Here is a 14,368-nt window from a genome sequence, read left to right on the forward strand (position 1 = left end):
TTAAAACTACTGCAGCACCATATGCTACGGATAGCATTCAGCTTATGACTTTCGTCGCTACTACTTCCTACTATACTATTTTTTACAAGTTGCCTATGCCGGCACGCGACGGTGACCAAGGCCCGACCGGCGTCCACTTGAACCTCTCCCCGACATTCCCCTTCCCCGCACTCGATCCGAAACGAAGAAACGCACCTGGGGGGCTTAGGACTTCCCTCCCGTTTGAAGGGAGCGCCCCGCGGCAGGGCGCGAGCAGCGCGAGCTGGCCGACGCCCTCGCCACCAGAACTCGCAAACAACCAAAAGGACAGTAGAAAAATTTCATGACTAGATTTCCACTTGAATTTAGAGGTCGTGGACCATGCCTTGGCCACGGCTATTCCGACGCACCCGTGGACGCGGCGCGCGCCGTGGTCCCGTCTGGCCGGGCGACACCGTGGCCGGGCGACACCGTGGCCGGGGTGTCGCCGGGCTGGGCCGGCTCGCCGCGGCGTCCTCGCGCGGACACCGCGGCCGAGAATAGTTGGGTAACTTTGCACCACCATCAAGGGGACCTCAAACGACTACGCTAAACTACAGCTACGTACTTGTGCGCGAGGCGCGGCCGACGGGCAGCCCACTGGTGCGGGGCTGCGCGCCGCCGGCCCCCGCTATCCCATGTCTACCTAGTTCTAGTGCCTAAGGGTTAGTACCTGCCTAAGCGTGTTATTAGAGGGAGACAGAGAAGCTATGCGGTGCGAGGAATCAGTCCTATCGTGGTTGCCGACGTTGCAGACGTTGCCGACGGGGGACGTACCGCGTCCGCGGGCTGGAGGGGCGAGAGTCCGCGGCGCCGCGTGAGTTCGGCAGCAGAGAGGGAATTCCCCAGTGTGGTCACAGTCACGCCCACACTGTCAGCACGGGCCGGGCGAGACTCGGCGATACCCCTCGACGCGCGCCCTGGGGTATCGCCTCGTCACGACGAGAGGCCCCTGCCGGTTGGACGGGCGACGTGGCGACGTGGGCTCGGACTCGCACTCGGTGGCGTTGTCGTCGCCGACCTGGTCGGGGCGGCGGGCGCGGCGCGGCGGTCAGTCCACCTCCAGCTTGCGGAACGAGCCCGACAGCCCGGCGAGGTCCTCCTGCATGTCGCTGACGTACCGGGCCTTGGCGTGCAGCTCGATCTCCATGTCGTCCAGAGCCTTGATCATCTCGCGCTTCGCCAGCAGCTCCTTCTTGAAGTCGGCTGCAACAGGAAGGCGGTTGCAGGCGGGCAGCACAGCGGACTGATTCTGAGGGTCGTTTTCGTCGCTCTGTCTGTCGCACATACCATAGGGGACGCCCCATGAGTGCGAGAGAGACAGAGCGACGAAATCTCGGAATCAGTGTGCAGGCCGTGTGGGTCGCGGGAGGGACCAGTACTCACCGATCATGTCGGCCATCGGGATGGTGCCACCGTACTCCTTGGGCAGGATCTTGGGGTTGATGTGCTCGTGCAGGTCCGCCACGCTTGTGTGGAGCTGGAAACGCAAAGGGGCAGGTCAGCGCCAATTGGGGAACACACACACACACACACACACACACACACAAGGACAGGAGAGAGAGAGAGAGAGAGAGAGAGTGCGCGCGTGCGACGGACGCCACGACAAGCGACTCACCATAATCCTGTTGCGCAGCTTGTCGTTGAGCAGCATGGTGAAGAACTCGAACAGGCGGTTGGCCATGCTGGGCACGTTGAGGAAGTGCGTGGCCTTGTGGCGCATGGGCGTCGAGTCCTGCAGGCAGCGGATCATCTTGCGGATGTCGGCCAGCGACCACAGCGACACGTGGCCCGCCGTCATGCCCGCCTCGTCGTTGACGTACGAGTAGCCGCACACCTGGTTCTGCTCGTCGTCCATGATGGCCTCCACCACCAGCCCGTGCGTGCGCGCCATGTCCGCCGAGGAGAACTTGTACGGGTCGAAGCGACCTGCGGGCAGAGCCATGGGTTTACGTCTGTCCGTTTGCTTTCTTTTTCTCATCTTCCAAAAGTCGGGTGGGACGTGAAAGGTGAACTCACCCGCGCAGGAGAAAAGAACCTTCCGGCCGAAGTCATCTCTCTCGGGGAGTGGGATGAGGTACCTGCCAACGCCACGTCATAACTACCCGGTCAACGCCGAGGCGACGACGCACAGTGGGCCAGAAGACCGGCGCAGCGGCCAAAACTCCAGACGCGTTTTGAGGTTTAGAGTCGCTAAATAGGACTCGAAACGTTCGTGTGACCCCACCAATGGATTGCTCTCCGAACGAGGAATCCATTGGTGGGGTCACACGTTCGCTTCGAGTCCTGTTTAGCGACTCTGGAGCTCGAAACGCGTCTGGAGTTTTGGCCGCTGCGCCGGTCTTCTGGCCCACTGTGTGACGGTGGGGCTGAGCGCCCGACGACGGAAGAAGGGCAGTGCCGGCGAGCAGGGCTGCCGCGCGGTGCTGCCTACCCTCGCGTCGTCGGGCGCTCCCCCCACCCCTACGCTCCCCACTCTCCGCCGCGCTACGGCCGCTACGCACCCGGCGTCCAGGATGTCGCTGATCTTGGGGTCCATGACGTCCAGCCCGCGGAACCACTGCGGGTACAGCTGCCTGATGGCGAGGTAGCGCTCCAGCATCTCCTGGGCCATCGGCACGGAGAACTTCTTGGTGCGCAGGAACCGCAGCAGGAACAGCGAGTCTGCGGGGGAAGAGGGGGGAGAGGGGGGAGGCGTGAAAAAGGAGAGAAACAGGCCCGGGCGCCGCCAGCCGGCCGGCCGCATGCAAAGCTTTCATTCAGCGAAAGAAGTGTGGCATTGGGGCCAACCAGCGCGCTGATTCCGAACCGTTCGTCTCTCTCTCTCTCTCTCTCTCTCTCTCTCTCTCTCTCTCACACACACACACACACACACACAAACACACACACACACACACACACACACACACACTCGTGGGGCAACCCTAATGGCCGTGAGAGAGGCAGAGTGACGAAGTGTTAGGAATCGCTCTGCAGCCTTCTGATTCCGAACACTGCTTCGTCACTCTGTCTCTCTCGCACCCCTACGGACCTCCCCATGAGTGCGAGAGGGACAGAGCGACGAAAGCAGTGCTCGGAATCAGACGGCAGGGGCAAACAGGCCGAAATCTGTCCACGCCACGCCGAGCCTCACCGGTGCGGCACTTCCTGATGTGGGGGTGCTTGGCGATCCAGTCCCTCATCTGCTGCAGGGCGTGCGCCCTGGAGCCGTCGTCCTCCCGCAGCTCGGTCCTGGCCGCGCGCCGCAGCTCCTCGCTCAGCCCGCACTTGTAGGCGTCGCCGTCCGCACCGAACAACTCCGTCCGCTCGACACCCATCTGCAAAACACGGACAAAAGGACACGGGTCAGCGAGAGTCGTTCTCGTCGCTCTGCCTCTCTCGCACCCACGCGGGACGCGCCGTGAGTGCGAGAGAGACAGCGCGACGAAAACGTGGCAGTGCGGGAGCGGAAAAAGCGCCGTTGTTGCGCGCGTGACGGGAAGCGCCGGCAGCCGAGAACACGCCGTTGTTCTCTGCCCTTGACCCACAACGGAAGACGGCGCAACGGCTGGCACGCCCCCGCTGCACTTGATGGAGAGCGTGGCGCGTGCAAGGCGTGAGTCACCGACAGTGCTGCGCCCGCCGCGGCGCCGCGCCACTGGGACAAGGTGAGCGTGTCCGGCCGGGCCTCGGCCGGCCTCAACTAGTGCAAGGACCTCGCGTCCCGCGGTCGCGCCGGCCGGACTCCCGACTCCCGTCAGCGCCAGCGGGGACCGCCGCCGGGCGCTGCTCGTCAGGCGCACATCACGTTAGCTCACTCCCAAAATGGCTTTCGTCGCGCTGTCTCTCTCGCGCTCGCGTGTGGCGAGAGAGACAGTGCAGAGGTGAGAGAGACAGCGCAGATGTTTATAGTGGGGTGGCGTCCGCGGCGGAAACGCGGCGAGTACGCCACTGGATTGGGTGGTCAGCTGATCAATGCCGAGTGGCACCCTGTCTCTCTCGCACCTGTACGGAGCGCCCATGAGAGGGAGCGAGACGGGCCGACGAAGTTCCTGCTGACTCGGGACGCGGTGGCGGCCGCGGCGGCGCGGGAGGCACCTAGCTGCACGCGTGCACGTGTGCATGCTGCAGCAGGTGCACTGGGAGGGGGCACGTCGATGACCTTGACATGCGCCGCCGGTCCAGCCCAGTCCGGCCCAGTCCGGCCAGACGAGGAAAGGGAGGAGAGAAAGGGGAGGGGAAGGGCAGACGGACGGACGGACGGGTGGAGAGAGAAAGGAGAAGGTGGGGTGGGGCGTTGGCAGTTGGAAGGCCGCCCAGACACAGCGGGTCGGGTCGGACCGGGCGCACGGGCCGCGGGCCGGCGGGGACGGCGGGGTGGGGCCCTCGGCCACTTTCACTGGGCCGGCCGGCCTGGAGTGGGGGCCGCCTGGGCCGCCGCGGCATGCGCAGCCGCGCAGCATCCGTCTGCTCCATCACAGCGCCATCCAAGATCAGCGCCGTCAATCATCGGCAGGGAGAGAGGGAAGGGGTACCTCCGCGGGGCGTTTCGACATCGCAACGCACCCACCACGGCGGCCACGGCGGCGGCCCGCTGCCCTTATGCCAGGGCCAGCACACTGCCAGCAGCACGCGACGCGCGCGCGCAGGTGCGCGCGAGGGACAGCAGGTGTTCGCGCGTTCGCGCCGAGCAAAAGCAAACGACTTCTTTTAAAAAGAAAACATTAAAAAAATATAAAGTAGATACGAAACAATGAGACTTTCCCTTGCTCGCCATCGTGACTCGGGCGTCCCCGGCGTCGCCGCGTTGCCGCAAGGGGCTGGGGCGTCGCCCGCGCCGCCAGTCGTTTCGCGTCGCTCTGTCTCCGGCGCTCTCATGGGGAGCCCCGTAGCGGCGCGAGAGAGACCGCGATGCAAGCACTGTTCGGACTCAGCCGCCAGGCGCAATGAATGCTGCCACGGTAGTCGCCCTCGTCGACGAGGAGAGGCGGCAAAAAAAAGGGGCGGCGTAAAAACAACGTCGGGAAACGCGCCGATTGTCGAAAAAACGAGTGCAAAGTGTCCAATTCAGTGTATTAGCTACACGGTTCAGCGAGCGGCGCGCTGCGTGGGTTGCGTCACGCAAGGAACACACTCACACACTGACAGGCAGACCTAGGCGGACACGGACACACACAGACAGGCGTGTGCGGCGCGACGAGGCGCTGTCACGCGGCGCTGTCAAAACCGAACGCAGGCAGTAATGCGTTTCGGATGCGTGACGCAATGCCGGGGCGTCGGGACGGCGGGACGGCGAGATGCAGCTCAGCAAGCGCAGCGGCCCCGCAATCCGCGATGGCGATGGCGATCGGCGTCGCCTTGATGCCGGCCGCCCGCCATGGCCGCCACGGCCCCGCCACAGGCCACCCGCTTTCTCCCACCCCGGCCACACCGCCCCAGCCTGCCCCAGCCTGCCCCAGCCACCCGCCTCCGGTCCGGTCGGTCACCCACTCGGCACCGGGCCGCCCGGAACAGCGCACAGCGTACTGTACATCCGTACGGACCGCCGATGACCCAGAATGCATCTCGGCTTGTTTGAGGCGGGACCCTCGGTGACCGTTCACCCGCGACGGCTAAAGGAACTTGGAATGTGTATTGACCGGAGTCCTTCCCCAAGAACACGAAACGCTCAGTGACGTCATTTTGATGTCAATATAACAAATTTTAGTCAAAATTTCGACAAAAAAAAGCATCATTTTGACGTCAGTTTGACATCCTTTGACTGCTTTTGTGAGTGTTTCGTGTTCTTTGGGTTTGCGCGAATACTCCGGTAGTGTAGCCCTTCCGAGCGGCAAAGGTGAAGGCAGAGGCAGCCGAGCTGGCGGGGCGTGCCGTGCCACGGCGTGCCCTCTGCCCCGTCGGCCTGCACGGCCTGTAGGCGCTGGCCTCGCACTCCTCGCACGCCAGGGAAGCTCCGCGCTCCGCGCCATCGCTTTGCCATTGCTATTGCTATTGTCAGGGAGCCGGCGAATTAAGTCGTGCATTTCATTTTTTCCGCGTCCTTTAAACTCTCGGCGTAATGGGAGATGCAAACGGCGACCCTCGCGTCGACCCCGGGGCGCCGTGCCCGGCCGCGCCGCGCCATTAACTCGTGGTCTCGTGGTAGCTGCTGGCTGTTTGGCTTTTTGAACGTCCGATTATGAAGACGTTGTTATGCGCGCTTCGCGGGGGCCGAAAAAGTGGTGACGTCTGGTTTGGTTCGTCAAAGAACGGCAATTGCTGCGCGACAAACATTAACGACCAGGCAGACCAGAGTAAGCTGTTCGTGTTTTCCGCCATTGCCTGCTCCGGGCGGTACAAAAACATGCCCTTGTCTGCGAGGCTGCGAGTGCGTTTCGTTTCCACGCTGCAATTTGAGAGGCTTTCCCCGCGCCCCTCCGCCGCCACCGGGCATGCACTGCACTGTAGGCACCAGGGTCGCGGCAGTGTCGTGCCGTTATGGCATTACGAGACGACGGCCCGCCGTCCGCGTCCTCCAGGACACGCCGCCCTGTCTCTCTCGCACCCGGCATGCCCCACCAGTGCGACAGAGACGAAAGCGTTGTTTGGAACCAGCCCGCTGCTGCGGTCGTGGGTTCAAATCGCGGCCGCGGCGCCCTTTTCGTGCGGGTGCTCCGGGTGCTTTGGGTGCTCGGCGGGCGAGAGCCAGAGCGAGCGAATGCCTTACGACACTGGTCTCTGCCACGGCTCTGGCCGTACCGCGGACATGCGGTGAGTGGCGCGGGCCAGAGGCCAGAGGCAGCCGCGTCTGAGCGGGACGTCCCACGAGTGCGAGAGAGACAGAGCGACAAAAACGACTCGGGATCGCAGCCTAAGGCCGGGGCAGGCCGGTGGAGGGCGGACCACCAGGAGCCGAGCGAGCTGCCTCATCATCGCGGTGGTCGGATCGGAGGTGGTTATGCCCGCCCCGCCGTGAGTGCGTTCGAGTTCGAGTTCGAGTTGGCCTTCCCCGCGCGACGCGGCCCTTCGATTGCGCCACTGCGGCCTTTTATTGCGGCACAGGTTCGGCGCGCTCGGCGCTCCAATTTCTCATACGGCCTGTCTCCCACGCCACCCGGGCCTCCCGGGCCTCCCGGGCCCCGAGCAGGCCGTCGACGTCCCGATCGACGACGCGGTGCCGCCTTGCCGCCGCGTCCACTGAGGCGGGGCGAGCAGAGCGGACGAGGCGGCCGACGAGCGCAACAGCCGCTGCCACTTCCAGGCAAAAAAAACAAGGGGAGAAGAAAGGGTTCCCGTTGTCGGCGCCCCGGCGACCGGCTATCTCAGATGACACGCCGGACGAAACTCGGTCGATCAGGGCGCCCGGCGGGCCGTGACCGGGCCGTGACGACGACGGCGGCGTGACGCTGTGAGGAGTTTTCGGAAGCTAGAACGGAACGGAGGCGCGTTTAGTCAGTACAGTGGCGTGGGAAGGAAGGAGTGAAGTTCTCGACTACAGATGGATGTCGAGGCTGCTTATGGTGGTGGAAAGGGGATGCGACGCGATGAAGCGGAAAACCACCCCCGCCCGAAAAAAGGTAAAGTTAGCACATCGCCGAGGGGGTCTGTCTGCAGTCTGCACCGCCAGGATGGAAACAAGAATGAGTAGGCGGTTTGCGATTCGTCCCGTTTTTGTGAAAGTCAAAGACCGAATGTCCGAATGGCCCGGCACGGCACGGCGGCCCCCGCGGACCGCCTTTTCGGAGATCCTGGCCGCGCCGCGGCGGCCACGGCGCGGCGCGGGACGAAGTGGACGGAGGAGGCAGACGGAGGAGGCAGACGCCGGGCCGCGCTGGGGCGGTATCGAGGTAATGTTACTTTCACTTTCTTCCCTGCTCCGCTTCGACTCCACTCCGGTCATCGCTCCGAGCGCGGCGGCGCGGCAGTACGGCCTGCCGTGGGCATTATCCCCGAGCGCCACCGCGACGCCACGACGCCGTCGTCAGCGTTGACGGGGACCCGCGCGACGCGCTGCCTGCCTACTACATGGTGGGCCAGTGCGTCGCCGCCCGCGACCTGGCGCACGACGAGCAGGGGAATGACCAAGACCGCAAGGCTCTCTATGCCTCCCTAAGTTCAACCCCACCAGGAGCCACCTCGGCGATGTCGCGCGTCGAAGGGTGGCTCGGTTTCCTCCACCGAGAGCTTGAACCTGAACGATAGCCTCACTCTCGCTTCCACGGCCGATGCGTCATCGCCCCCGCGTCGCGCCGCCAGGCCCGCCAGGCCGCCAGGAAGACGCGGACGCTTTCTCGCCTTCCCACGGCGCCACGCCCGCCAGCCCAACGGTCCGCCAGTGCCAGGCCCCGCGGCCACGGCGGAATATTCTGCGAGCAGCGAGCGACCTCAACGCGCGAGCGGCCTAGAGAACCAAGAGAACCGAGAGTCGCAGACGGCGAGTCTCTCCGGAGTCAACGGCCCCGGACTTCCCCGAGGCCGCCGGCGACACGGCGCGGCGAGGCGCGACCCGGCGGGGACGACGCGCTGCTCGAGGCCCTCGAGGCCCTCGGTGGGCTGCCGCGCTGCCTCAGCCGGCTCCACTTTTCGGCCGTGGACATGCAGCCCACGCGGATGGCGGATGGCCCAGAGAAAGCGACTCGGGCCGACACCCTGCCCGCCGGCGGCCTCGGCCAGCAGAGCGTCGTCGCCTTCGTCGACGACGGCATCCTGGCCACTCACCTTCACTCGCCGCACAGGCACGGGGATGATGCACACAAGTCGAGGGTCGTCGTACTCACGATGTTCGTGTCCAGAGCGCTGCCGCGTTGTTCGGTGCCCGTCCCTTCCCTGCCGGTCAGCTGGTGCTCCTCGCACCAATAGCGTCCGTCGACTGGCGGCCCGAACGCCGCACGCCGCGCTCCCGGAGTCCCGGACACCGCGACCTGGTGGTGGAGGGAGCGGTGCGCCGCCCGCGCGGGGAAAGGGGGAACAACTCTCCCTCTCTACGCCGCGCGGGGCGGGGGAAGGGGGAGGGGGGGGTGCACTGAGGTGGAGTGCAGGCGCGCTTATTGCACGACACCTGACGTAAAGTACGTAAAGTTGCTGCACCTGGCTGGCGCTAGCGCGGCCGCCGCAGGGAATTGCGCGTTCGCGCGTTTGCATTTTGCACGCAGCCTTACGGTTTCCGTTAAGGTGGAGGCGGTTAGCACTGCTGCCAACGTACGAGTCGCGTGGCACTGCTGCTGAATGTGAAATTGGGCGATCGGAGACGTGTTTGTCCTGCCTCGCGAGTGCTGATCATGCAGACAATTGCTGTTGCGGACGGGCGATTTTTTTTTCTTGATGGAGATTGGTCTTGAGTTTGACATCTGACTTTGGTCTGTCATGTTTACCATTCGGGAGGCAGTGAGGGAGTTTTGGAGTTCGTTGTTCGACGGACGGGCTTAACCGACGAGACAAAGTCGTGACATGAACGTTTTTGTTGCCGAAGAAGATATTCGTCGAATTGTGAAAGGAAATCAATCTGAGCCGGCCAGTGCACGATACGAAAAATGGATCTGGTGTGGCTTCGACCAGCGAAGAAGCCAGTGCGCCCCTGGGACATCGAGGACCTGTCGTCGCCAGCCAGGAGAGTACTGCAGCACCTTGAAAGGAGGTTTCCGCCTCGGAACCCCGTTTGTATCGCATCTGCTTATCAGCCTGCAACCAGGTACCATGACTCGCCGGTGCCTTTCTTCGGCCTCTCGGCTCCGCCTCAGTCTCAGGGCAGAAACACTTTCAATTTCTTCAGCCAGAGGGCACATGCAGAGGCAGTCAGTCGGGGCGAACCTCTCTTTAGGCCTGGACGCTGTCCTACAGATGTTGAAAACTATCCCTGCAGTCGTCAACCAGATGACCCTTCACGCAATGACTGGCCTCCCTATCACAGTGTGGTGAACGCACACCAGGGCTTCCCTACCATGCAGCTCAGTCAGCAACGGCAAGAGGGGGTTTTCGTTCCACGGAATATTTTGACGAATCTTGAGAGACCATCTACGGAGGAAAATCCAGGAAACACAGAGGGGCAATCTGAAGCTTGTGGATCGGGACTGGGAAATGTTTCTATACTGGACATTTCAATAGATCAACGCAGTTCAGCTAATCCGGACAATAGCCCTCCTATTTCCAATTATGATGCATTTGACGATGAACTATTGAATAGTTTCCCAGCAATTAATGCCACCCACAGTCCTCCTATTTCTTGTCATGATTTTGCTGAAAGTAGATCAAACCTGGAGAGAGAATCGTCTGAAGAAACAATTGAAGACATTGTGAGGCAACCTGAAGCTTGTGGATTGAAAGATGGAAATGTTACTCCTTTGGCAGACATTTCCATGGATCTACGCAGTTTAGCTGGTCCCCACAATAGCCCTCCTTTCTCCGAAAAAGATATGTTCGATGAAGATATAATCAACGATGGCTCCCCAGTGATACCTTTGATCAGCAGCCCTCCTTTTAGCAGCTTTGATAATTTTGAAGAAGAGGGAGTGAGAAACTTCCACAATGTCAGTCCTCTTTGTCCTGAACTACAAGCTCTTGAAGATGATAAAGAAAACTTTAGGAGATCAGGGAGTGACAGATTTAATAACACTGGTGAACTCGAGGAACATATTGAATGCATTATTAGGATGGAGCAGAAAGGAAATGATGATGTAAGTTCACCTTTGAAAGACATCACCCGAAGTCTGAATGAAACAAATTGTTCAAATGTCAAGAAAACAGCGAATGAGGGAAGCTTGCTATTTGCAAAGGAAAAGCCCTCAATGGGATGTGAGTCACCTCAAATTGATCAAAGGCATTTGAGGGCAATGTCACACTCCAGTTTCACCCAAAGCCCAAGTTCAGTCCACATGCTACATATGGATAGTGCTCCTGCTTTCTCACCTCAGACAAGCAAAGGACCTTTAGAAACTGACTTCAGCTTTGATGATATCTTTGATCCTTCTGGTCAAAATAATATACTAGAAGAGAACAACTTGCAATATAAGTCTCCGATCATGGCTAAAAACCAATCCTCTAGCAGACAAATCACTCCTGGCAGCAAAAATAGGAAGAAATTCTTAGGAACTCCTTTTCAACGAGCACTTAGTTCAAATAGTTTAATAACTGCAGTTGTTTCTGAAGATATACCTCTTACAACCATAGAAACTCCAAATAAAATTAATGAAAATAAGTCCATTGGAACTGAACACATCTCTCCCACAATGAATCAGAACAATGAATCTTTTCCCCTGATCCAAAACAATATTGCAAATGAAAAAGCCTCAGCAAAGCCACCATCTCCTTTGTTCCCAATTTTCAACGTTCAAAGGAAAAGAAAAAATGTTCTAACTGAAAATTTAGTTTCCCAGCCTACAACTTCTTGTAAGAAGAAACTCAAATTTGTGGTGCCTTTCAAAAAGAAGGTAAGAACAAAGTGAACAATTTGTTAACATCACTCCTGGAGTAGTGTTTGATTTAAAAATTTTATTGTTGCAGGAGCAGGATGTTAAGGGACCCTCATCACTTAAAGATATCCAAGCTCTTTCTCTGAAGTTGTCGAAAGAGGTAAATTCAAGGCAATTGAAGATGCAGAACCTCACTGAAATATTGGCTCATGATATCAGGCAAAAAGTAATATTGGATCCACCTCAAGAAATGTCAATGACTCTTCAGTACAGGTGAGCAATAAACCAATTACTTTTGCCATGCACTAAGTGTTTTGAAGAAAGGAATCATTATGCCATCTTTTTTTTTGTTGCTTAGAGGAGGCTTTTGCCAACTAAATCGGCCAGGCACAAGTGGGACCCTGTCCCCAGAAAGTGTTCTTGTTCGAATTATGTGGTCTTCTGACATAAAATTCATCTCAATACCTGTACAAAAATATTCCTGGTCTTCAGACTTAGTTAAAACCTTATTTAGTGACAAAGGTAGAAAAGTCTGTTTTGAAGCTCAAACAATGATTCAACTTATGGTAGACAAGTTTGGCTTCAACGCAAGTGAAGGTAAACAACTTTTTTAAATTTTTTATTGCTGTTAAGTTTCTAAATAAAGTAATTTTTTTATCTATTGTTTAATCTGCAGTTTCTTCGCAATGGATTATTTTGGACCCTTTAATTGGATGTTGGCTGTTAAATCCAGATAAACCACCTCAGACGTTTAAAGATGTCTTGAGCATGATGAAGATATCTGAGGTTTGAATATTTTACTTGGCTTAATGAGTTCAAATGTTGGTGAATATGATGCATTGGTTTTCATCAGGAAATGGGAGGAATTGAAATTCTACTCAGCAAGCTGTCAGAATGTGCTAAGGTTTTGTATGAACACCTTACGAAGAGAGGATTATGGAAACTCTTCCTGCATATAGAGATGCGCATAACTCCAATCCTAGCATGTATTTAAATTTATTCATCCAAAATGTACATTAAGTTTAAAGGGTGTGGTTTTAGTGGCTCTTATCTTTGTTTTCCTGTATCTAAACATTTCAGGTATGGAATTACATGGTATTCAAGTAGATGTAAATAAATTTCAAGATATGGGAAACCTACTGAGGGTAAGGATTGAGCTTTTTTTTCCTTTAGTGTGAAACTAAAAAATATTTTTATGATGACGTTGTTATGTAGGTCCGTCTAGAGGATGTACAAAAGATGGCTTATAAGGCAGCTGGACGACAATTCCAGTTGACATCTCCACAACAGTTAGGACATGTCTTATATGACCACCTAAAATTAGATATGAAACATAACATTAGTGTGAAAGAAACTGACAAGAAGCACAATAAAAGTACTTCTGAACCCACGGTAAGTTCATTCTTCACAGTTGTATGTGTAATCAAATTGACATGCATTAATTGCCTATTAATGTTGCTCTACCAGCTCATCAAGTTTAAGGATGTGCATCCACTGCCGGGTGTAATGCTTGAGTTTCGACGTTTGCACAAACTTAAGAGTACATATGTGGATGCTATATTAGGTCATGTTTCAGAAAATAGGATTTACAGTTCATGGTAAAACTTCATGGTCTCCTTTTTTTTTTAAAGTGTACTTTTAGTATATGCTCAGTGAATTCTGAATCAGGGACCAGACATCAGCTGCAACAGGGAGAATAACTTCAAGCGATCCAAATCTCCAAACTATTCCAAAGCAGCCTCTGATGCCAGATCAGCCGGACTTACTACTTCGGACTGCGTTTGTGGCAAGGAAAGGATATTCCTTTTTAACAGCTGATTTCCAACATATAGAGCTTAGAGTGTTTGCTCATCTGTCCAAAGATACCGCCTTGATCAGAGCTTTAAGTCAATCCACAGATGTGTTCAAAATACTGAGTCAGCACTGGTAAGAGTGTCAATATTTTTTTAAAACTCAAAACAAGCAAATCTATTATAATAGTATTTTACCTTGATAAAATTATTCCAGGCTTCAAATCGAAGACATCTCAAAAGTTAGTGAGGAGGACCGGGATAAAACAAAACGGATAATGTATTCTCTGATGTATGGAGCAGGTGCATCCAAACTTGTCGAATTCCTTCACATTGACTACAATCAAGCCTCCAAAATACTTCAGAAGTTTGCAGGTAGGAGTAAGAAGGCTAACTATCAGGTATCTAAAACCTATAATGTGATTTTAACCCCAAATATTTGTCTGATTTCAGGAACTTTTCCTAAGATGGAGGACTTTACTAAGTCTGTTGTGAGAGACTGTCGCAAACAGGGCTACCTCACAACTGAAACTGGAAGAATCCGATTATTTCCTAATATTAATAGCCCTAATTTCCAGATTCGAATGCACAGTGAGAGGCAGGCAGTGAATTTCCTTGTTCAAGGTAAAGTAAAATGAAATTTGGAAGTCTTTTCTTACATACCAGAAGCTTCAATAGATTTTAAATTCCAGGAACTGCTGCAGATCTATGCAAGTGTGCCATGGTGCAAACACAAAGGTTTCTGACTGGAATAGGATCCCAGAAACGTATTCCACAGGCGTGTCTCCTCCTCCAAATCCATGACGAGCTCCTGTGGGAGATTCCTGATGCTGATGTCATGGATGCTGCAGGTTAGAAAATATTATTATTTGAAAGAACAAAATAGGCGGTTTCTATTCTCCCTAAACACAGCCCTCGTACTATTATAATCGTTTTTGTAATAATTTAACAACTTGTTATAGATGTAGTTCAAACAGCTATGGAAGGAGCAACATCAGTATTTCAAGGCTTATCAAATTTTTCAGTTCCCTTACCAGTAGTAATGAAAATTGGAAAAAGTTGGGGGGACTTGAAAATTGTAAAGAATACATCATTGGGCACAGCTAGTCAACTACCATGAAGCTAGTTAATAATATTTGGAATTCGTATTATTAGCAATCATTGTAATTTTCCTATTGTGATAATGAAACTTAATAC

The 14,368-nt window shown here is 55.8% G+C and overlaps 2 protein-coding genes across 3 annotated transcripts; one reads left to right on the forward strand and one right to left on the reverse strand.

Annotated features, from left to right (window-relative positions):
• Positions 1–463: 463 nt before the first annotated feature.
• Positions 464–8,881, reverse strand: LOC117646093 (clavesin-1). 2 transcript variants are annotated; one of them, XM_034386787.1, is made up of 7 exons: positions 8,754–8,881; positions 3,152–3,335; positions 2,523–2,682; positions 2,038–2,099; positions 1,637–1,947; positions 1,405–1,498; positions 464–1,224 (listed from the first exon to the last, which is right to left on the reverse strand). In XM_034386787.1, the coding sequence occupies exons 2-7, from the start codon at positions 3,333–3,335 to the stop codon at positions 1,070–1,072; spliced, it is 966 nt and encodes a 321-aa protein (XP_034242678.1). In that variant the 5' UTR covers positions 8,754–8,881; the 3' UTR covers positions 464–1,069. The 2 variants fall into 2 exon arrangements, with proteins under 2 accessions (XP_034242678.1, XP_034242677.1); XM_034386786.1 differs by having other exon boundaries at positions 8,695–8,842.
• Positions 8,882–9,389: 508 nt separating this feature from the next.
• On the forward strand, positions 9,390–14,329 carry LOC117646091 (DNA polymerase nu-like). Its single transcript, XM_034386784.1, has 13 exons — positions 9,390–11,399; positions 11,473–11,654; positions 11,740–11,978; positions 12,058–12,167; positions 12,235–12,367; positions 12,462–12,526; positions 12,597–12,773; positions 12,849–12,979; positions 13,050–13,307; positions 13,389–13,546; positions 13,625–13,795; positions 13,864–14,022; positions 14,134–14,329. Exons 1-13 carry the CDS (start codon positions 9,507–9,509, stop codon positions 14,289–14,291), a joined length of 3,834 nt encoding a protein of 1,277 aa, XP_034242675.1. The 5' UTR covers positions 9,390–9,506; the 3' UTR covers positions 14,292–14,329.
• The last annotated feature ends 39 nt before the right edge of the window (positions 14,330–14,368 follow it).

The sequence above is a fragment of the Thrips palmi genome, unplaced genomic scaffold (genome assembly GCF_012932325.1).
Source record: "Thrips palmi isolate BJ-2018 unplaced genomic scaffold, TpBJ-2018v1 HiC_scaffold_19, whole genome shotgun sequence".
NCBI lineage: Eukaryota > Metazoa > Arthropoda > Insecta > Thysanoptera > Thripidae > Thrips > Thrips palmi.

Excerpts from the sequence above, each read along its gene's own strand:
- LOC117646093 (XM_034386787.1), bottom strand. The coding sequence starts at position 3,335 with ATGGGTGTCGAGCGGACGGAGTTGTTCGGTGCGGACGGCGACGCCTAC. Across the intron at positions 2,683-3,151 it reads CATCAGGAAGTGCCGCACCG|ACTCGCTGTTCCTGCTGCGG; the intron begins GTGAGGCTCGGC and ends CTTCCCCCGCAG. Across the intron at positions 2,100-2,522 it reads AGCGACATCCTGGACGCCGG|GTACCTCATCCCACTCCCCG; the intron begins GTGCGTAGCGGC and ends TGGCGTTGGCAG.
- LOC117646091 (XM_034386784.1), top strand. The coding sequence starts at position 9,507 with ATGGATCTGGTGTGGCTTCGACCAGCGAAGAAGCCAGTGCGCCCCTGG. Across the intron at positions 11,979-12,057 it reads TGGCTTCAACGCAAGTGAAG|TTTCTTCGCAATGGATTATT; the intron begins GTAAACAACTTT and ends TTTAATCTGCAG. Across the intron at positions 12,368-12,461 it reads CATAACTCCAATCCTAGCAT|GTATGGAATTACATGGTATT; the intron begins GTATTTAAATTT and ends TAAACATTTCAG.